Source organism: Saccoglossus kowalevskii, chromosome 3 (assembly GCF_978046115.1).
Source record: "Saccoglossus kowalevskii chromosome 3, keSacKowa6.1, whole genome shotgun sequence".
Taxonomy (NCBI): domain Eukaryota; kingdom Metazoa; phylum Hemichordata; class Enteropneusta; family Harrimaniidae; genus Saccoglossus; species Saccoglossus kowalevskii.
The window spans coordinates 27,533,464-27,557,740 of NC_140643.1; the positions used below are offsets into that span (position 1 = coordinate 27,533,464).

Consider the following 24,277-nt stretch of genomic DNA (forward strand, 5'->3'; position numbering starts at 1 on the left):
GTAGTAATATGGCCAAAAATAAAAATAGCCGTTATTCGACCATCTTTAATCCGAGTATGAAACACACTGATATGTATGGTGTATGTGCCAAATACGAATGAAAATGGTACATAAATTGTGGAAATATAGTAGTAAGGCCAAAAAGTCAGATGGCTGTCAATCCTTGACCAGATTTTGAAACAAATTGTCATGGACATCCATCCTAACATGTATAAAGTACATGTATGTGCCAAATTTGAATGAAAACTGACGTCCAAGATACCGCATAAAAAAAAAACAAGATGCCTGCCAGGCGACCATCTTTGATCAAATTGCGAAATAAATCGTCATGGACATGTATCCTAACATGTATAATCTATGTACCAAGTTTGAATGAAAACTGACAAAGCATGTCCAAAATACAACATTTTCAAAAAACAAGATGGCTGCCAGTCAGCCATTTTGAATCGAATCGCTAAACAACTGCATGTGCATATGTCCCACATAAGGTACTAGGCACATGCAAAGAATGAAAGGAATCAGTCCACAGGATTCTGAAATATGACTCTGGACAGACTCAGGAACTCACGGACGGTCGGGGACATGTATCCTAACATGTATGATTTATGTACTAAATTTGAATGAAAACTGACAAAACATATCCAAAATACAACATTTTCAAAAAACAAGATGGCTGCCAGTCGGCCAACTTTGATCCAATTGTGAAATAAATCATCATGGACATGTATCCTAACATGTATAATCTATGTACCAAGTTTGAATGAAAACTGACAAAGCATGTCCAAAATACAACATTTTCAAAAAACAAGATGGCTGCCAGTCGGCCATTTTGAATCGAATCGCTAAACCACTGCATGTGCATACGTCCCACATAAAGTACTAGGCACATGCAAAGAATGAACGGGATCGGTCAAAGGGATTCTGAGATATGACTCCGCACGGACAAACGGACGGAGACCGAATTATAATAAACGCATGGCCAGAATGATGATCACATGCCCAAGAGTGGTATCCACTCAAACATAACACTCTAATTCCTCAGGAAGGACGAACACAAACCTCAGACAAAGGTAACACTGATTTTTTTATTTCAACATACAATTATATATGTTCTGTACAGTGCTACAGGCTTAAAAAAAACATCATGCTTCGGTGTATATCTTTAGATATACAAGGTCGAATGGTTAATGTTCCTCACACATCTAGGTACGAACTGGGTTGGATGATGTCACATGACAGGAAGAGACCTATAAATCAATGTGTGTTCCTTTCCTTTTTGGATCAAGGTATACTTTAATGGGAGGGAGAGGTCTTATTTTCCTACCCGCCCAGCCTCCTTTCCTTTGCCACCAACCACTCTGAGGCCGCCATCCTAAATTACGAAGAGCTCCAGCTTTTCCTAAGAGTTTGAGAGAGAATAAATGTTTAAATGAAATCAGTCGTCGGTGGATGCAGACATGCTCTCCCACTAAGATTAAGTAGTATTTATGACCAAATTGGTTGCCAGTTGGCCATACTTAGACAAAATGAAGTACATGTGTATACCACCATGCACTGTGTATCAACTTTGAACATAAATGGTCATTGTATGGGGCACAAGACGTATGCAAAATGCATTTGTTTACATGAAAAATGTGGATCACTAACAACTGGGACTTTACTGTCAATATTGCTGAATTGTTCCATCCATTAATGTGATGTCAGTAATTGTCCACGTTTTAGACTTCATCAGAATGGGGACTGATTATACAACTAATGAAACATACCAAGAATTAACTTATTGTGATCAGGATTGGAGACTCTGCCAACAGTTACCATGCACCTCTCGCTGACACTAATCTGTTGCTTGGACGGCATCTGTACAATCACTTGTCCTCCAGCTTTGCGTACTATTTGACAGCATGTACCAGCAGCTCTGGCTATGGTGGCTCCATGTCCAGGAAATATCTCCACAGAATTGACAAGTGTACCAATTGGCAAAGCACCAAGGGGATGCGCATCGCCTTCATAAGCAGAAACTATAAAGAACAAGTAGAATGGTGAAAATTAAAATTCACAACATAACCTGATATAAAGGCTTTGTTTGCTTTTAATATCGATGGAACACATTCAACTTTCTTGACTTGACTGTATTCCCCACCAACCCTAATAATTTTTACATTAGTATCTAGGGTGCTAAGTCAGACAAATATGGTAAGATTGAGAAGAGTAAATTTAACTTTAAATAAATTTCGTTTATATATTCTAACTTTTAGAATGGTGAAAATTAAAATTCACAACATAATCTGATATAGAGGCTTTGTTTGCTTTTAATATTATGGAACACATTCAAATATTTTGACTGTATTCCCCACCAACCCTAATAATTTTTACATTAGTGTCCAGAGTGCTGAGTCAGACAAATATGGTAAGATTAATAAGAGTAAATTTAACTTTAAATAAATTTCAATAATATATTCTAACTTTTAGAATGGTGAAAATTAAACTTCACCACATAATCTGATATAGAGGCTTTGTTTGCTTTTAATATTGATAGAACACATTCAAATATTTTGACTGTATTCCCTACCAACCCTAATAATTTTCACATTAGTATCCAGAGTGCTAAGTCAGACAAATATGGTAAGATTAAGAAGAGTAAATTTAACTTTAAATAAATTTCATTTATATATTCTAACTTTTCTGTTGATATCATCATGTCTGCCTATGCCAACAGGTTAGACTGGTCCAGCTGTGCTGATTTTTTTCAGTTAAATGATAATAATAATAAAAAAAATTGGAAAAAATAGTTTTGCGAAAGGTGGGGTGAATGCGAAACCACCACAGACTGGTCTTATTTGCAGCTAAGCTATTGCTATTATTTATTCATGATATGCAGTGATATCACTGAACAGATACAGAAATAGAGTGGGGGCGTGTGCGCTGCATAATGAGGTAAACATTGTGGGTCGTGTTAAAGATCAACTTGTCAGCCATTTCCGTATTCGTCTACAGGCTTTAAACATCTGAGCAAAATGTAGTTTCCAGTTCTTTCAAGAAGTGTAGTAGTTTTTAGTTTAGTTTATTAGCCGTTAGTGACATGTAGACACCGTATGTAGACATTGTAGTTTCATAGAAAGTTGAGTTAATTGCAATATCGGTCACGAGTATGGAGCCGATACGAACTTCAGCGCCGACCACACTGATCAAGAAGGTAAAGAAAATTGAACCATCGCCGCAAACTACTCATAAACTATGTGTCATTTGCTGTAAAGACGTTCAGTATCGACGAGGTCGGTTTTTCACACATATATACTTGCTCTTACATCAACGCAACCAAAGGAGAGATGACAAATACTATGGTTTTCAAGTTATCTGATTTGACAGTGCCAAACTGTTTTTCCTCTAAACAGAATGGAGCAACTTTAAATGCAATCGATTTGCCGCTTCTGGGCAACGAAAACGGCCGTCAGTAAAACCATCAAGTATTGTCTTCTGTGCAGATTGCGCTTCACTGTAACCCAGGCGAGATAAAGCTACACGCAGGCTACTTCTTTCCATTAGATTATTTTGTACGGAACATTATAAATAGTAATTCATTTGTTATTATTGATGATCGAGAAACTTGAAGAAAAGTTAAGTCTTCAGGTACAAAGGTTAACTAGATATAGTTTAAAGGTTAAATTACTCTGATTGGATAACATTCTTGCCTGTCATTCTGCTCATAAAAACTACTGGTACATGTAGTATGAAAACACTAGTTCCTGCTTTCACCACAGAGGGCGCTGCAAAAACGTCCAGTCTGGGTGATTTCGCGGTTACACCTCCATTTCGCTAATTTTTCTTGTTTAAATTTAAAAAGGAATAAATCGCCCAGACTGTGCCAGTCTACAATAGGCATAAACTGGTAAATTCTTTACATGTTGAGAATTAAAGATGAGATTATTATTCACAGGCACTTGTCCATGAGGGGTCTTACAGGTGCCACTCCTCTATATTTACCCTAACATTTCTTGTCGCCTTTCTGTGCAACCATCAGTGCTGGAAATTAGCATGTCGTTGTTCACAAACAAATGTTTACCCATGAGCCTTTGCGTTTGTAGCATGCATGCATTGTTATCAACATTCACAAGGGATGTCACATACCTGCAATTCTTCCTATGTGACCAGACGTTTTGATGATATCTCCAGGTTTCATATTGACAGTGGCAGTGATGTAACGTTTGTGGTTGCCACCTGCTATCAAAGCTATCTTAGCTGTTCTATTAGGATCATACAAAATTTTTATAACTTTTTCTTCTAAGGGGGCACCTTCTGTGGGGCCAGTACGCTTAAACCACATCATACGGTAGCACTGTTTGCGTCCACCTCCACGTCCATGTGTTCTTATTCTGCCTATAATTACAAAAAAAAAATTATATGCATTGGGACAATGTCAATGTGTTTTGACACTTTTTTCGCAACACTGTTTGTACAATCAACTGTTTTCTTATAGTACAATCAACACTTGGTACCATGACATTTGCACACCCGATTAATTTTATTAAAAAAGTAATTATTAAATATTGTCAATAATAATTAATTACCCGGTAATCTAAAGTAATTTTAGTATAATTTTAAATCACATGCTAACTATTTATGCAACACGTACCAGCGACAATTTCAACAAACATAATTTTCCTTACCCATGACATAAACATAACTACAGGCATGTAGCATGGGGAAAAAATGATTTAAAGCAATGTACAGTGGAATACTTTATTTTCGTTTGGAATTTATTTTTGCTGAACCGATGCTTCAGTGAAAATAAAATCCAGCGAATATACTTTTTCAGCGAAAATTAATTCCAGCTAAAATAAAGTATTTCACAGTATATAGAACAAAACACTCAAAATGGATAGAATTAGAAACCAGCCCGAATGATTTTGGCACCATGATGAATGGTTGAAAGTTCATCACTACCATATATGGATGCCATCAATGATTGATAGCTTTAATTCACATCTTTGATTGGATGACCCTATAAAGTACAAACTTGCTAGGTTGACGTTGCTCTCAGTTGCATATCTTGAATTTCCTCCAATTGTGTTATTCTAGCAATAAACATGCATTAGGTATATAATTTTTTGAAAAAACAAGAGTACATGTACCTAGTTTGGGAAGTCAGTGCTGATTTTTGGCAAATTTGCATACTTTCCACAAAAGCTCCATCGAAAGGACACTGTTGTTGTGAGAATGTAATTCTCACTAAATCTGCTGATGCCGAATTGTATCATACTAATTAGTGCTCTTGAAAAAACAAATACTTTTTACTACCTTGTTAATTTTTATGTTAATTATTTGTTTTTGCAGTACCAAAAGATTGCCCAGGTGCTATAACAAAACCATCTTTTATGGTGGGCAATGTTTCAGATAAATTTGTTACTTATTAGGTTATTTACAGTTGCAATTTCATTGGCCGAAACTACCAAATTTGATCACTCATGGTTTATATACCGTAACCATCACATGATCACTATTTAACTAGTACATACACCACATGTCTAGAGACATGGTACAGGTAATACATAAGTTATCAATACTGTCTTATCGCCTCGTCTTATTTTGGTGTTTTCTAATTTCAAGCACTTATAGAATTTATAACACAGTTTATCCAGAAACAACTAGCAATGCAGTGCCCATGGCATGTGAATATTGCAATCAGCAAATACAAGAAACAATCACATAGCATTTTTTGAGTACATGCATGGCAAATGTTTCTACAATTAACACATAAAAGACACACTATTCTGTCTTCAGTTATATTACGACAGTAGGCTTCTTCTTGTATCATACCTGTGTGGTCTCTTCCACCAGTTTTGTTGAATCCAATTGGTTTCACAGTATACTTATCAGGATTCCTGAATTTGTTAACTCCTCCAAGAATAGATGAGGTGTGAAACCATGATGTTATCATGCCATTTCTAATAACTTGTTGATATATCTGGGGATTGCCACAGATAGTAAGTCCATGAAAAATGTTAGTCAAAGTCCTCAGTGCCATTGTGTCAGCTCAACATCTGGGCCACTGGTTATCTACAGAGTCAAGTAAAAACAAGCAATGTTTATAAAATAACAACTGTATAAACCTACATTTAACCATTCAAACCATCAAACCCGGCCTGGAGCACAGGGCTTGATCCTTGGTTAGCTTTTGTGATAGGAATGACAATCCAACATATACGTGTCATATTTGCTGTAGTACATCACAGATCTGGAAACGGACTTTTCAAACAGAGCGTGTCATGAATACCCACATGTATTACTTCATTGGAGCTTTTCAGTCATTTCTTGTGAATTCCAATGTCTGAACAAAGACATGGCAAAATATTTTAATTTGACAACAGTCATGAATAGGTCTTTCACTATTTTAGTTTTTGATTTAATACTGGATCATTTGTTTTAATCAAATACATATGATGATAACGACCTAACTTAAACACTGTGCTTTTGGTGCCCTGTATTCCCTGTGTTATTTTTATAATAGTGAGCGCAGCGAGAGCGGTCATAGGCCCCTCATGAAGGGAGCTCTGTAGATGAACATGTATATATACAGAAGAGTATTTAAGGAATCTATATACCCTAAAAGTTTAAAAACGGTGCATTTCCAGTCAATGGAAATCACCATTTTGTTTGTTTCAAAAATTATGCAAAGCGAAACAACTCATTCATGATAAAACGTCTTCTGAATGCTGTTCTGTGATAAGGCAATCGTTTTCTGGCAATGAACTGAAAATAATTTTACTTTCAACAGTTTTTCGAGTCATTGTGATCAGCGGTGAAACACAAATCATGTGTGGCGCCATCTTGAATCCCACTCAACTCGCGTGTGAACTAATACCTAGATTTCCACAATTCACATGCTTCAATGTTCTATGCTTATGCCAGTTGGTGTGTCAATAAACTACTTGGGTAAGGTGCGCTCGATCGCTAGACGTTGCCTGGTTCATAATAATAATAATATTTTATTAGACTTTGAAATGGCGTGGAAAGAGACCTACAAGTCAACAACAACAAGAAAAAGAAAAAACAAACTATTACATGTCAATCATTCAGTTTCTTGTTTTGGCGGTGAGAAAGTTCCGAATTTCTTTTGAAGTATTATTTCCCAAACCCTCATTGATTGCCCATAAAACATCACTGAAGAGAAAATTAAATTTAAAATAAATCCATATTAAACACTGACAATTTGGCCTGAAAATCTGGGTAACCTTTAAAATAATTTCTGAAGACATACACAAATTTGATTGTTCTTTTATGCAACTCGAGATACTAACATCAATCAATTCAATGTTATGTTTCGTGTAATACGAACATTGATCACCCCCCCCCCTCATTAAATGGTTCTCCCTGAACTGACAAGGCTGATTACGATCAAAGCGCAAATGTATTCAGCACATACTTTATACAATATGACGTTGATAATAACTACGGACGTCTAGTAGTCCATGTAATAACTAAACATATATTTACATTTTTCGCTGTGAAATTGAGCACGCCGATTCACATGTACAAAACCCACATTTAATACCTGTCGTCCGCCATGATGTTGACCTCTGAACTTTACCCTCGTTCACAATTGTTGACTAAGTTTTAGCCACGTATTGATAAGTTTAATCCAAATAGTTATATTTGTTTTATTACAGACTAATAATTTATATAATTTAGTTTACTATTGAAGGTGCGTCAAAATCAACCAAACTTAATATAGTCTACGGATTTTACAAAATTATAGTTTAGGATCGAGGGCCAACGTAGCGTGTTCGTTTGTTGGTTGCTTTCGTTTTGGCTGACCTTCTTGTTTGGCGTTTCATTTGTATGCTCTTAACAAGCCTCCAAATACTCAAGCTGTCGTAACCGCAGAGCTAAGACAGATATTGCGAATAATGGCGTCAGCGTTAGAAGGTTATATCAACCGTATCCTTTCAATGAATCACTATCTGTTATTTTGGTGAACTAATGTGACAATATTGTTTTCTTCAAGTCGAGATCCGGGTCGAGCTGTATTAGGTAGATTAGTTAATTATCACCTGTGTGATTATGCATGGATCAGATCTATCCATAAACCTTGGAAAACTGGGACATACAACTCTGGGTATATGGCATATGGGGCGTTCCAGTTTCTCCAAACCTCCAAACGAATAGAGCAAATCAGAGTGATGATATTACCGCTACTAATAATATACAGATTACAGAAAAATCCGGCGTGGGTATTATTTTTGGTGGATTATCTACACACTATTACACACTACACTATTAGTACAATTGAATGGGGAGTGCTGGAGGGTAGGGTTAGGGATGAGGGGTACAAAAGAAACTCTTTCCACAGATGTAAATCCAAAAGGCAATATAGGCAGAGGTGTTTTTTGTTTTTGTTTAAGTTCTCTTTTATCTGAGAGGTTTTCTCAAATACCATCTATATACAGAAAATGGAGGTTTTTACTCAAGAATCGTAGGAGCGATTGTTATACTTTAATAGTTGGATCCAAAAGGTACCATTTCTTTGAAAACCATTTGTAGGAGTTGTGTGGATAGAAACTGGAATGATCCATCAGTCAGATAGGGTGTAGTTACACAAAATGAGACAACTTTGTGGTTAGAATATAATCAGAATAATTACATTGTATCAAAACTGAATGGCTCAGTCAATTCCATTGAAACGAGTGAAACTGAAAATTGCGAAGGTAACAGTTTTTATTCCACTATGAAAACAGGGACAGGAAACAAAAAGGGACAGTTTTCTCTACAAGGAAACAAAACTGTTTCAGTTATATGCATACGTGTATATATACAAGGTTAAAACCCACATTTGCACACAAGAAGTTGGATTTTCTTTTGTCTCTGCATAGTTGCATGTCCTGTTTTCTAAGGTAAATGATATATCATGGTTACTGTGGCTGTGGCTCTGCGGACTGATTAAAATACATACAATCAAAAATAGATTTTTTTACTTATTTGTTGTGCTAGCTGTTACTGTTAAATATATATTTATTCATACAACAACAATCATTGTAGTGTAGAGTGTGTATGTAGTTACTGTGAATGAAAAATCAACCCAACCAGCAGTATTGCAATATAGCTCACTGTTTTACTAACAAAGTATCATTATTGTTATCAGGTTACCATTAGAAACTGTTATTTCATTCACAAATAAGAGAAAATATAAATTTGCAATAAGACTGTTGGCGAATTACCTAAATTAAAATTACGCTAATTAATGCATTGATTCAAATTGCATGTAGTGAGCATTAGGCTAAACAATTCCTTGTTTCTGTAATATTCTGCAAGACTGCCAGGTATCATTTTCTCCCCCTGCACATTGCCAGCAAACAATTTCAAAATTATTTTTTATCGATTTTATACACTTTTTGAACACCCATGTCAGTTTGAATAAAAAATAATCTCATCGCTAAATAATCAGATGATTTTTTTTTTTCATACAACCATGTGGGCTTTCATTTAATTATCTATAGAACTGACTAAATCTTGTGGATTCACTTTAATTTAAGCTGTTTTTGATTGCATTTTTGGGGCACAAATTAAACAAATAAAATTTAGTTTATCAATGACCTCAATACCTGATAATAAATAAGTGTTTTCCTTGAGCAAGATTGAACAGACACAATTTCAGTGGTGACCAGTGATGGGCGAATGATAGTTGGAACCTTGAAGGGATTTGACCAGACAATTAATTTAATACTTGATGAAAGCCATGAAAGAGTGTTTAGTTCATCCCAGGGTGTAGAACAAGTTGTATTAGGATTGTATATTATTAGGGGTGATAACATGTAAGTATGCTGGCATACTACTGCACTTCAATTTTGTTTCCTGGTTCTTTAATACATGCTTTTGTCTTTGACCATTCTTTGACACATTTTATATTAGTACCGTATTTATTGAAAGATGACCCTGGGCGATGTTTTGTATAATGGGTTATATTTTGGGAGTCCACCATGCTGATCATTTGGCACTAATTTCTCATTGTTTTGTACAATCATCTATTTTCATGTTCATGCCAGGCATCAACACAGATATGTATCACAAAAACGTTAACTCTTCGACTAATCAAAAAAATTATTGAACATATTCTTTTACTGTGTTCAATATAGATTTACATTTGTATCTTTTTATTTTGTGTGTTGTAACTTTTCATGTAAAACATAGCACAGAAATCACATGTTGTAAAACATGACATCCTTTGATGTATGTGTCACCTTACATCTCTAGTGATCCTTGCGTAATGGAGATCACAACAAATCATTCAGCAGCAATTTCAACAAAAACATGAATTTCAATCACTCGTGACATAAACATAACTGCAGGCATTTGGCAGCGAATAAAAGTTTAAAAGCAGATAGAACTAAAAAACATTGCTTTGACAGCTTGAATGACTTTGGCGCCACATTATTTGAAAGGTTGAAAGTTCATCGCTACATAATTAGTTACATAATTTTGAATTTCTGATTGCGTCTGAATTGTTGTAACAACAAACTTGAATTACATTGTTTTGGGGGAGTACCTATGTATCCATCTTGGACGATTTGTATCTTATTAATTTGAACTCTTGAAAAAACAATTATCTTCACTATCATAGTATCAAGATATATTAATCGCCTATGTGTTGAAACATTGCCCATGGGCGATGTTTCAAAGACATTAACTTTTTGCAGTAAAAATGTTTTACAGTTTTCATCTTTAACTTTTACAATCCATATATTCAAAATTAGTATGTTGTATAAAAAATTGTGCAGTTGAAGTTTTTCTGGTGTCACTGATTCAAACAAATACAATGTTTTAAGTTGTTTTGTCACTTTCTCCTTTCAGAGCCGTAGTTGGTGAAATAGATGATGAAACGGACAATTCTTTAGATCTTGCAAATATAAAAGCTGAACCTCTCAATCCAGTAGTCCATTAACTGATGGGCAGACATTTTAATATTACTTGAGACTTTATCCTGAATTGTACCTGGACAAGGGATTTCAAACGGATATATTGGCGTTGTGTACTCCGTATGCCAATTGGAACATCACGGAACAATCCCATCATGCATTGCCCATAAGCGAGCATGTGATGTATTGCAAGGATTTTATATATCCAAGATGAACTCATTCTGTGCACTTGAAACATGAAGGAAAATGATTCTCAGTTTATAGTAAGAATGTTTTGAAGGAAAAAATATTATGTGGTGGTTGTTATTCCTTTATTTTTATCAGTATTTTAACTGAGGAAGAGGTGGTGGATTTACTACGGCTGTGTCACTATCATGTAAGCTGAGGGGTCAATAATACAAATGATTTTTCTAAGAATATTACACATTTCATGTGTTATGGACCCCTTATATCACATGAATTCAGAGTTGGAGTACATTTCTGAAAATGTTATTCCCAATGGAGTTGTTTTAATGAGTGCTACAATCATTGTTTAAGATTTATAGAATTTGTATTAAAGAATATTTTGATAAAACTTATCGAAAAAAAAAAAAAAACAGATTTGTCTCTTGTACTTCTTATTAGTCCCTGTTTGGACGATCCGAAAACAGGAGCTTATGATATCGCCTCTGTATGTATCTGTCTATCTGTCCACACCTGTATCTTAGACATGCCTTGACCAATCTTGGTCAAACTTCACACAGACATCATACATCTTTAGATAAATATGCACATTAAATTTTTCGAAATCAAGCATTTCTGTGATTCTGGAACCAGTTAAGCAGTTTGTTCAGACTTGGTACATATACATACAGTATAGGACCTTGATTCTCGTAGTTTTACTTTGCACACGAGATTCAAAATTATGGCCATTTTGTTTTAACCCAGAAATATTGTATTAATAAATGTTGAGACCTATTCTGGTACAATGTTGTGTGTATTCATCTGCATATCACTAACTCAAGAACATTGATGAGTTGATGATCGTGCACTGGGTTCTTTACTATTGCTCATATAGACCATTTTCGGCCAACATCAAGATCCTACGTTTTAAAAAGTTATTGTGACATCAAAAAATTGCATGATATTTGACAAATGTTTTTTGGTGGTATTCCCACGCTTTTTAATGTGCTATACACACTAGATGGTCAATTTTGATGTGAAAAAAATAGTTTGATTTTTGTAGCTGACATTCAGTCTGTGCATTTCATCCAATAGGCAAAATTTTGTAGTAAACAGAAAATCCCATGTTGCACTAAAATCGTCTAAATACATTGGTAGTATTGGGTTTGTTGAATTGTATAAAAGAAGTCATCAATTAACTAATCTATTGCAAATAATAATCTAATTAAAGGTCATTTATTTTTTTAAATTTGCTGAAAACAGTTGTGAAAGTGATTATATATAGTCATACCATTTAAAAATATGTTAGTTATAACAACTTAAAGGGCGATGGTTGTCGCGCCCCGTCCTGTTCGATATGGGACTCGTACAGCGTATACAACGCGTGTAAAATACATTCTTTGTTTACATGAAAATCGAAAACGCGTTGCGCGACGACCACTGCCCTTTAAATAGGGCAAAGTGAATTAATACTAACTAACTGGTATCCCACCAGTGTGGTATTTATAATTTACATTATCTATGGCTTCTTTTCTATAATTGTGGTTTGCCTTCCACGATACATTTTTAATTGCAACTCTGAAAAAATTTAGGAACAACGTCGCCCCTCTGAAACATTGAACGGTCTTCCCTAGCAATAACGCGGCATGTCACCATTGGGGGCGCTTGTTAGAGCTAGATGCTTGACCCCTAGCAGCGGTTCGGGCTTACTGTTTGTGACTTTCTCAGAACGGGGTTGAGTCATTTAACGAACATCACAGGTAAAAGATTCTGATGGGTGTTCGAAGCAGGTACGTGCAGTAATTTTTTTATCGAGATTGCATATGGCAGGTGTTTGGGTTTGTCCGCAGTCCGTCAATTCCAGAAATAAACGCTCTATCTCGCCCGGCGTTTGGTTTTACGTTGGTGCGCAGTGTTGGCGAGATTGTTGTTCAATATCTGATTTTGCTCGGTCTGTCCAAAGATTTAGCTTCATGGTCGTTATAACGCCTCAGTTGGTGTGGTCTTAGACCGAACCAAAACGCCAATTGTTGTGGTTGTAAAAAACTGTTAGAAAACAATTCACCTAGATATTTTCGTTTGTGAATTATGCTCGACTTTTGACACCTTTCACCAAATTAATCAGTATAATTTCCAAATTTTCTCAACAGAATTCGTCAAAACATGTAAGCAATGAGAAATTATGTACATATGGTACAGGGTTAAACTTATACCCAGAAAATTAAAAGTGTCTGTCTAAAAACTTTATCGAAATGAAAGATAGCAGTCCCAATAGCCCTATGGGTTACAGTACCAAGTGAATTTGTTGTGGATTATTTATGATTATTTAATGATAATTATCAATCAAAATTGGACAGCTTTGTAGAAATTTTGCCTTTCAAATGAAATTGAACACCTGTCTAAAATGTGTGGAGTGCCTGTCTAAAATGGCAAGTGGACAGGTGGCTGGCTGAAAGCCAGATGTGATACCAAATTAACAAAGATGTTTTTGACACTTTTATGGCATTCAGTAACAGTCATGAACATTGCTGAGGAGTCATGTAGGTTTTTTAACACTGTCACATGCTTGAAAAAGCAGTGTCGGATCTAGGTTTTAAAACTTAGTGCCACCCAGGACTGAAATTGTGCCATTTGATTTATGAATTTTCTGTTTTTGGGACTTTCTAGTAAAATTCTTACCATTTTTAGTACTTTCTGGTGAATCTGACTATCACACAGGTGTAAGTGTCTGTATGCACTCTGAAAAGGAAACTATTCCTACCTGAACCAAAAATATGCTATGTTATCATATACTCAACTGTAAGGTCTATGATGTTGCTCTCACATGAAAATAGAACACCATTGAATAATTATTTATAATTATTTTTTTCGAAAATAAACATTGTGGCTAAAGACTCCAGGTGAGCAGTTGATGAATAATTTATGCATTCCGTATGAGAAACAAAATGTATGCTGTTACAGCCATATTAACTTGATTGATACATGCACATGCCGAAAAACTTGTGGCTGCTAATGGCTTCTAAGTATGTTTCAATAGATCATGTCAGATAAGTATATAGAGTACATGGATGAATGCTTTCAAGTGATATCTTTTTTTTGTGTTGCAGAACTGTATGATAGAAGACGACCTATAGAACAATGGCTGCAATGTCAGATGACTCAGACTCCGAGACCAGCAGCAGCCTAGCCTACTACGATATACAGAACTCCACCACAATACTGACGGGACTTTACTCACTTTACACCCACTGTGAGCTGACGGATGTAGTATTAGTTGTTCAAAATCGAGAGTTTCCTTGTCATCGCAATGTCTTGGCTTGTTGCAGTCCGTATTTCAAAGCAATGTTCACAAGCGGTATGCGTGAAAGCTCTTCACATAAAATCACCATTGAAGATATTGAACCACTGGCTGTGGAACTAATGCTGAAGTACGTTTACACATCCCATGTGGATGTGGATGGAGATAACGTGCAGGCACTACTACATGCGGCAAGTGTTTTCCAAATGCCGATGTTGGCCAGAGTATGCACTGCTTTTCTGAAATCACAACTTGGGCGCTTAGATTGCTTCAAAATACTACAGCTGGCAGACGTATACTCCATCCTGTATTTAAAAGACATCGCTAATAGTTTCATTCTGCATAATTTCTGTGATGTCAGCAAAAGTGATGACTTCCTGCAGTTGAACCGAGATGCTCTTATTGGTTACTTGAAAGATGATGATGTGATCGTTGAGAATGAAGAAATTCTTTGTACATCACTGTTACGATGGGTGGAGTTTAATCTCGAGGACAGAGAAGAAGCTATAATAGAATTGATGAAGTTGGTGAAAATAACAGTTGTGTCAGTGTCATTCATAAGAAATCTTCTACAAAACAACTTAATAATGAAACATTCAGAAGTTGTGAATTACTTGACGCAGACATTGAAAGTAAGAAGACGATATTTCGGTGATGTTAACGAAACTGTGGTATGTGAAGAAGAAAATGGCAGTATACCAATCAGTGAAATTGACCTGCATGATCCAAGATATGAAAGAGGTGTTGTATTTACTTCCACTCGGAATTACAACCAATGCCGTCTTCAGCTAACCTACATAGATCCTTTAAATGACCAGTATGAACACCATGCCACTGAACCTGATATGGGTGAACCTGTGAACTCGGTGATAACAATGAATGAAACAGAAACATACCTGCTGACTGGCGAACACTCCATGTGGTACTTCGGAGCTGTTTCCAAACGCTGGATAAAAATCACCAAACAGATCGAACACAATGGCGGTACAGTTATTAATGTCAATGATAAGTTATACATTATTGAAAACACTTGCTCGTTCGGCAAACTGTTGACTGAGAATGATGGAGGTCTGCTAGAAGTGATTTCTCTTGTACCCGACAGTCGTTTCGATGCTTCAGTTGTAGTGCATGCTGGGAAGCTGTACGTGATTGGTGGAGAGGATGCCCAGTCAAGAGAGAGATCTGACAACTGGTGCTATGACCCATCAACAGATAGCTGGTTGAGACTCGCTTCTGCCCCGATACCATTTCAAAATTGTCCTAGTGTTTCACTGAATGGTTTCATCTACGTCCTTGGAGTAAAATCCTCAGCAAATTTGGGCAAGCACACTGTATTACGATATGATCCAGACATTGATATCTGGTGTAGAGTTGCTGATCTGAAGTGTACTGGTGAAGTAACTGGGGCACAGGTGTTCAACGGTAAAATGTATTGTTTCATTCTCACAGATGAAGAGGCACTCTCTGTGCATGAAAAGATTTTGAGAACATACGTATATGCATTCAACAGTGATAGTTGGAATGAAGATCAAGCATATGACATTGGTAATCCTGAATATGGCATCTGTTTTTTGAAATATCGTGACTTTCGAGCAGTTAAGTACTTCGCCAAACATCACTATATTGACTACCTTGGTGAAGGCATGAAGGTTACTGTTGTAAAATAATATCAGCCTGGAGAAATGGTGACAGCTAATTTGATAGTAACAAATCAGACAACGAACACTGTGACAGTGAGTAAAACAGAGACAGAAACATTGATAGCAACTGTGTCACAGTGAGAGAGATTCACAGTGAGAGACAAAACTGACTGAAAAGTGTCATTGTGAATGACACAATGTCGACAATGAAATCGACAAATTCAGTGACATCTTGACTGAAAATGAAAACATTGAATGTTACAGATTCAGTGACATTGTGACTGTGACTGACAACATATCAACATTAATTAAAAGTGAAGGATGCAGTTACATTTTGGCTGTAGCACAATGACAACACTGAAAATGAAAGAGGTTACACATTAAAAGTGATAGAAATTCAATATTGAACTTGACAGATTCAGTGACATTGTGAATGAAACCATAACTACATTGAAAGTGACAGTGACAATATAACCGATACAAGAACAAAATTACATGACATGACGAAAGTGACAGAGAATCAGTGACATTGTGACTGACACAATGACAACCTTGAAAGTGACAGAGAATCAGTGACATTGACAGTGACATAGATTCAGTAATATTGTGACAATGGTAACATTGAAAGCAACACAGAATCAATGACATTGTGACTGACACAATGATGACCTTGAAAGTGACAGAGAATCAGTGACATTGACAGTGACATAGATTCATTAATATTGTGATAATGGTAACATTGAAAGCAACACAGAATCAATGACATTGTGACTGACGCAATGATGACCTTGAAAGTGACAGAGAATCAGTGACATTGACAGTGACATAGATTCAGTAATATTGTGACAATGGTAACATTGAAAGCGACACAGAATCAATGACATTGTGACTGACACAATGATGACCTTGAAAGTGACAGAGAATCAGTGACATTGACAGTGACATAGATTCAGTAATATTGTGACAATGGTAACATTGAAAGCGACACAGAATCAATGACATTGTGACTGACACAATGATGACCTTGAAAGTGACAGAGAATCAGTGACATTGGCAGTGACATAGATTCAGTAATATTGTGACAATGGTAACATTGAAAGCAACACAGAATCAATGACATTGTGACTGACACAATGATGACCTTGAAAGTGACAGAGAATCAGTGACATTGACAGTGACATAGATTCAGTAATATTGTGACAATGGTAACATTGAAAGCGACACAGAATCAATGACATTGTGACTGACACAATGATGACCTTGAAAGTGACAGAGAATCAGTGACATTGACAGTGACATAGATTCAGTAATATTGTGACAATGGTAACATTGAAAGCAACACAGAATCAATGACATTGTGACTGACACAATGATGAATTTGAAAGTGACAGAGAATCAGTGACATTGACAGTGACATAGATTCAGTAATATTGTGACAATGGTATCATTGAAAGCGACACAGAATCAATGACATTGTGACTGACACAATGACAACAATAAAAGTGACAGAGAATCAGTGAGATTGACTGTGACACAATAACATTGAAAGTGACGGAATCAATTACATTTTGACTGACACAATGACAACATTGAATTTACAAAAATTAAGTGACCATAAGACAGTCATCAACAAGGTGACAATACCAAATGTTATTAAAACATTGTATCTGTATTTAATTGGATAATCCACAGACCGACAGTATTCTATAAGCAGTCTCAATTTGGGACATATACAGAATAAATCTGAATAAAATGGTCTTTTGGTAGACAAAAATGGTAACACAATTCCTTGTGCAAATGGTCATTAATAAACAAGATTATCTTACAGTGAACATCTGATTAATATTAATGCTCAAGTTCAACACCAGATCCAGTCTGCTCTAACATCATTTACATAAGTGGGCAATCATATAATATTATTAGCTCCGCTGTCGACTTTGTCAAGCGGAGCTTATCATATGAGTGATTACTTTTTCGACTTCTTCTTGAAAACTACAAGCCTGAATGCTTTGATACTTGGGTAGACCTCTCTCAGATTTGTTCATTTCATGATGATATCTTCAATTCTCTAATTTTGGTGAATATTTTTGTCATTTTTAGTAAAAAGTGATATTTTCGACTTCTTGTTGAAAACCGCAAGTGCAATTGCTTTGATATTACATATATAGGTACTACATGTGGACCTCTCTCAGATTTGTTCATTTTGTAATGATATCTTTAATTCTCTAATTTTGGTGAATATTTTTGTCATTTTTGGTAAAAAGTGATATTTTCGACTTCTTGTTGAAAACTGCAAGTCCAATTGCTTTGATATTACATATATAGGTACTACATGTGGACCTCTCTCAGATTTGTTCATTTTGTAATGATATCTTTAATTCTCTAATTTTGGTGAATATTTTTGTCATTTTTGGTAAAAAGTGATATTTTCGACTTCTTGTTGAAAACCGCAAGTCCAATTGCTTTGATATTACATATATAGGTACTACATGTGGACCTCTCTCAGATTTGTTCATTTTGTAATGATATCTTTAATTCTCTAATTTTGGTGAATATTTTTGTCATTTTTGGTAAAAAGTGATATTTTCGACTTCTTGTTGAAAACCGCAAGTCCAATTGCTTTGATATTACATATATAGGTACTACATGTCGACCTCTCTCAGATTTGTTCATTTTGTAATGATATCTTCAATTCTCTAATTTTGGTGAATATTTTTGTAATTTTTGGTAAAAAGTGATATTTTCGACTTCTTGTTGAAAACCGCAAGTCCAATTGCTTTGATATTACATATATAGGTACTACATGTGGACCTCTCTCAGATTTGTTCATTTTGTAATGATATCTTTAATTCTCTAATTTTGGTGAATATTTTTGTAATTTTTGGTAAAAAGTGATATTTTCGACTTCTTGTTGAAAACCGCAAGTCCAATTGCTTTGATATTACATATATAGGTACTACATGTGGACCTCTCTCAGATTTGTTCATTTTGTAATGATATCTTCTGTTCTTTAATTGCCATGTGCATTGCTAACAGCGGAGCTATCTCAGCCGACAGGCTGCTTGTTAATTTTTATAAACTATCACTGTTAATCTTTTTTTTAGCAGTTGTATCTTATGAAAATTTTGTTGTTAAATAATTTTAATAAATGTATGAATATATATACATGATTCCTTTATATTTACTTAAGATATGTGATTACTCTGTATTTTCACTTCCACATTGTCACAATCCATAAAGATTTAATAATGGACTGCTAATGTGTTCCATTGCATATGAATTCAGTTTGGTACATTGTGAGATTCTGCTATTGAAACCAGGATTCAAAAGCCATTATTTGTTAACATTGTCCCCAAAATGACATTTCAGAGAAAAAATATGCGATATATGTGGAGATGATTGCCTAGATGCCCCCCACATGAATGCATTGATGCAGACCATGGAGATGATTGCCTAGATGCCCCACATGAATGCATTGATGCAGACCATAGAGATGATTGCCTAGATGCCCCACATATTCATTGATGCAGACCATGGAGATGATTGCATAGATGCCCCACATGAATGTATTGATGCCCCCACATGAATGCATTGATGCAGACCATGGAGATGATTGCCTAGATGTCCCACATGAATGCATTGATGCAGACCATGGAGATGATTGCCTAGATGCCCCACATGAATGCATTGATGCAGACCATGGAAATGATTGCCGAGATGCCCCACATGAATGCATTGATACAGACCATGAAGATGATTGCTTAGATGCCCCACATGAATGCATTGATGCAGACCATGGACATGATTGCCTAGATGTCCCACATGAATGCATTAATGCAGACCATGGAGATGATTGCCTAGATGTCCCACATGAATGCATTGATGCAGACCATGGAGATGATTGCATAGATGTCCCACATGAATGCATTGATGCAGACCATGGAGATGATTGCCTAGATGCCCCACATGAATGCATTGATGCAGACCATGGAGATGATTGCCTAGATGCCCACATGAATGCATTGATGCAGACCATCGATATGATTGCCTAGATGCCCCACATATTCATTGGTGCAGACCATGGAGATGATTGCATAGATGCCCCACATGAATGCATTGATGCAGACCATGGAGATGAATGCATTGATGCCCACATGAATGCATTAATGCTGACCATGGAGATGATTCCTTAGATGTCCCACATGAACGCATTGATGCAGACCATGGAGATGATTGCCTAGATGTCCCACATGAATGCATTGATGCAGACCATGGACATGATTGCCTAGATGTCCCACAAGAATGCATTGACGCAGACCATGGAGATGATTGCGTAGATGCCCCACATGAATGCATTGATGCAGACCATGGAGATGATTGCCTAGATGTCCCACATGAATGCATTGATGCAGACCATGGAGATGATTGCCTAGATGCCCCACATGAATGCATTGATGCAGACCATGGAGATGATTGCATAGATGTCCCACATGAATGCATTGATGCAGACCATGGAGATGATTGCCTAGATGCCCCACATGAATGCATTGATGCAGACCATGGAGATGATTGCCTAGATGCCCACATGAATGCATTGATGCAGACCATCGAGATGATTGCCTAGATGCCCCACATATTCATTGGTGCAGACCATGGAGATGATTGCATAGATGCCCCACATGAATGCATTGATGCAGACCATGGAGATGAATGCATTGATGCCCACATGAATGCATTAATGCTGACCATGGAGATGATTCCTTAGATGTCCCACATGAACGCATTGATGCAGACCATGGAGATGATTGCCTAGATGTCCCACATGAATGCATTGATGCATACCATGGAGATGATTGCCTAGATGCCCCACATATTCATTGATGCAGACCATGGAGATGATTGCATAGATGCCCCACATGAATGCATTGATGCAGACCATGGAGATGAATGCATTGATGCCCACATGAATGCATTAATGCTGACCATGGAGATGATTCCTTAGATGTCCCACATGAACGCATTGATGCAGAGCATGGAGATGATTGCCTAGATGTCCCACATGAATGCATTGATGCAGAGCATGGAGATGGTTACGTAGATGCCCCACATGAATGCATTAATGCAGACCATGGAAATGATTGCATAGATGCCCCACATGAATGCATTAATGTAGACCATGGAGATGATTGCCTAGATGTCCCACATGAATGCATTGATGCAGACCATGGAGATGATTTCATAGATGTCCCACATGAATGCATTGATGCAGACCATGGAGATTATTGCCTAGATGCCCCACATGAATGCATTGATGCAGACCATGGAGATGATTGCCTAGATGCCCACATGAATGCATTGATGCAGACCATGGGGAGATGATTGCCTAGATGCCCCACATGAATGCATTGATGCAGACCATGGGGAGATGATTGCCTAGATGCCCCACATGAATGCATTGATGCAGACCATGGAGATGATTGCCTAGATGCCCACATGAATGCATTGATGCAGACCATGGGGAGATGATTGCATAGACGCCCCACATGAATGCATTGATGCAGACCATGGAGATGATTGCCTAGATGCCCACATGAATGCATTGATGCAGACCATGGGGAGATGATTGCCTAGATGCCCCACATGAATGCATTGATGCAGACCATGGAGATGATTGCCTAGATGCCCTACATGAATGCATTGATGCAGACCATGGAGATGATTGCGTAGATGCCCACATGAATGCATTGATGCAGACCATGGAAATGATTGCCTAGATGTCCCACATGAATGCATTGATGCAGACCATGGAGATGATTGCCTAGATGTCCCACATGAATGCATTGATTCCCCCACATGAATGCATTGATGCAGACCATGGAGATAATTGCCTAGATGTCCCACATGAATGCATTGATGCAGACCATGGAGATGATTGCCTAGATGCCCCACATGAGTGCATTGATGCCCCCACATGAATGCATTGATGCAGACTATGGAGATGATTGCCTAGATGCTCCACATGAATGCATTGATGCAGACCATGGAAATGATTGCCTAGATGCCCCACATGAATGCATTGATACAGACCATGAAGATGATTGCCTAGATGCCCCACATGAATGCATTGATGCAGACCATGGAGATGATTGCCTAGATGTCCCACGTGAATGCATTGATGCAGACCATGGAGATGATTGCGTAGATGCCCCACATGAATGCATTGATGCAGACCATGGAGATGATTGCGTAGATGCCCACATGAATGCATTGATGCAGACCATGGAGATGATTGCCTAGATGTCCCACATGAATGCATTGATGCAGACCATGGAGATGTTTGCCTAGATGTCCCACATGAATGCATTGATGCCCCCACATGAATGCATTGATGCAGACCATGGAGATAATTGCCTAGATGTCCCACATGAATGCATTGATGCAGACCATGGAGATGATTGCCTAGATGCCCCACATGAGTGCATTGATGCCCCCACATGAATGCATTGATGCAGACTATGGAGATGATTGCCTAGATGCTCCACATGAATGCATTGATGCAGACCATGGAAATGGTTGCCTAGATGCCCCACATGAATGCATTGATACAGACCATGAAGATGATTGCCTAGATGCCCCACATGAATGCATTGATGCAGACCATGGAGATGATTGCCTAGATGTCCCACATGAATGCATTGATGCAGACCATGGAGATGATTGCGTAGATGCCCCACATATTCATTGATGCAGACCATGGAGATGATTGCATAGATGCCCCACATGAATGTTTTGATGCCCCCACATGAATGCATTGATGCAGACCATGGAGATGATTGCCTAGATGTCCCACATGAATGCATTGATGCAGACCATGGAGATGATTGCCTAGATGCCCCACATGAATGCATTGATGCAGACCATGGAAATGATTGCCGAGATGCCCCACATGAATGCATTGATACAGACCATGAAGATGATTGCTTAGATGCCCCACATGAATGCATTGATGCAGACCATGGACATGATTGCCTAGATGTCCCACATGAATGCATTAATGCAGACCATGGAGATGATTGCCTAGATGTCCCACATGAATGCATTGATGCAGACCATGGAGATGATTGCATAGATGTCCCACATGAATGCATTGATGCAGACCATGGAGATGATTGCCTAGATGCCCCACATGAATGCATTGATGCAGACCATGGAGATGATTGCCTAGATGCCCACATGAATGCATTGATGCAGACCATCGAGATGATTGCCTAGATGCCCCACATATTCATTGGTGCAGACCATGGAGATGATTGCATAGATGCCCCACATGAATGCATTGATGCAGACCATGGAGATGAATGCATTGATGCCCACATGAATGCATTAATGCTGACCATGGAGATGATTCCTTAGATGTCCCACATGAACGCATTGATGCAGACCATGGAGATGATTGCCTAGATGTCCCACATGAATGCATTGATGCAGACCATGGACATGATTGCCTAGATGTCCCACAAGAATGCATTGCCGCAGACCATGGAGATGATTGCGTAGATGCCCCACATGAATGCATTGATGCAGACCATGGAGATGATTGCCTAGATGTCCCACATGAATGCATTGATGCAGACCATGGAGATGATTGCCTAGATGCCCCACATGAATGCATTGATGCAGACCATGGAGATGATTGCCTAGATGCCCTACATGAATGCATTGATGCAGACCATGGAGATGATTGCGTAGATGCCCACATGAATGCATTGATGCAGACCATGGAGATGATTGCCTAGATGCCCTACATGAATGCATTGATGCAGACCATGGAGATGATTGCGTAGATGCCCACATGAATGCATTGATGCAGACCATGGAAATGATTGCCTAGATGTCCCACATGAATGCATTGATGCAGACCATGGAGATGATTGCCTAGATGTCCCACATGAATGCATTGATTCCCCCACATGAATGCATTGATGCAGACCATGGAGATAATTGCCTAGATGTCCCACATGAATGCATTGATGCAGACCATGGAGATGATTGCCTAGATGCCCCACATGAGTGCATTGATGCCCCCACATGAATGCATTGATGCAGACTATGGAGATGATTGCCTAGATGCTCCACATGAATGCATTGATGCAGACCATGGAAATGATTGCCTAGATGCCCCACATGAATGCATTGATACAGACCATGAAGATGATTGCCTAGATGCCCCACATGAATGCATTGATGCAGACCATGGAGATGATTGCCTA

The 24,277-nt window shown here is 37.6% G+C and overlaps 3 protein-coding genes across 3 annotated transcripts; 2 read left to right on the forward strand and 1 right to left on the reverse strand.

Moving 5' to 3' along the window:
• Positions 1–1,065: 1,065 nt before the first annotated feature.
• LOC100376286 (large ribosomal subunit protein uL2m-like) lies at positions 1,066–7,581 on the reverse strand. Its single transcript, XM_002739261.4, has 5 exons — positions 7,492–7,581; positions 5,815–6,054; positions 4,126–4,374; positions 1,767–2,018; positions 1,066–1,399 (listed from the first exon to the last, which is right to left on the reverse strand). Exons 2-5 carry the CDS (start codon positions 6,020–6,022, stop codon positions 1,248–1,250), a joined length of 861 nt encoding a protein of 286 aa, XP_002739307.2. The 5' UTR covers positions 6,023–6,054; positions 7,492–7,581; the 3' UTR covers positions 1,066–1,247.
• Positions 7,582–7,805: 224 nt separating this feature from the next.
• LOC100376439 (U6 snRNA-associated Sm-like protein LSm8) lies at positions 7,806–11,497 on the forward strand. The gene is made up of 3 exons (XM_002739262.3): positions 7,806–7,935; positions 9,638–9,806; positions 10,843–11,497. Exons 1-3 carry the CDS (start codon positions 7,905–7,907, stop codon positions 10,931–10,933), a joined length of 291 nt encoding a protein of 96 aa, XP_002739308.1. The 5' UTR covers positions 7,806–7,904; the 3' UTR covers positions 10,934–11,497.
• Positions 11,498–12,733: 1,236 nt separating this feature from the next.
• On the forward strand, positions 12,734–17,792 carry LOC100377140 (kelch repeat and BTB domain-containing protein 8-like). Its single transcript, XM_002739267.4, has 2 exons — positions 12,734–12,859; positions 14,177–17,792. The coding sequence occupies exon 2, from the start codon at positions 14,208–14,210 to the stop codon at positions 16,032–16,034; it is 1,827 nt and encodes a 608-aa protein (XP_002739313.1). The 5' UTR covers positions 12,734–12,859; positions 14,177–14,207; the 3' UTR covers positions 16,035–17,792.
• The last annotated feature ends 6,485 nt before the right edge of the window (positions 17,793–24,277 follow it).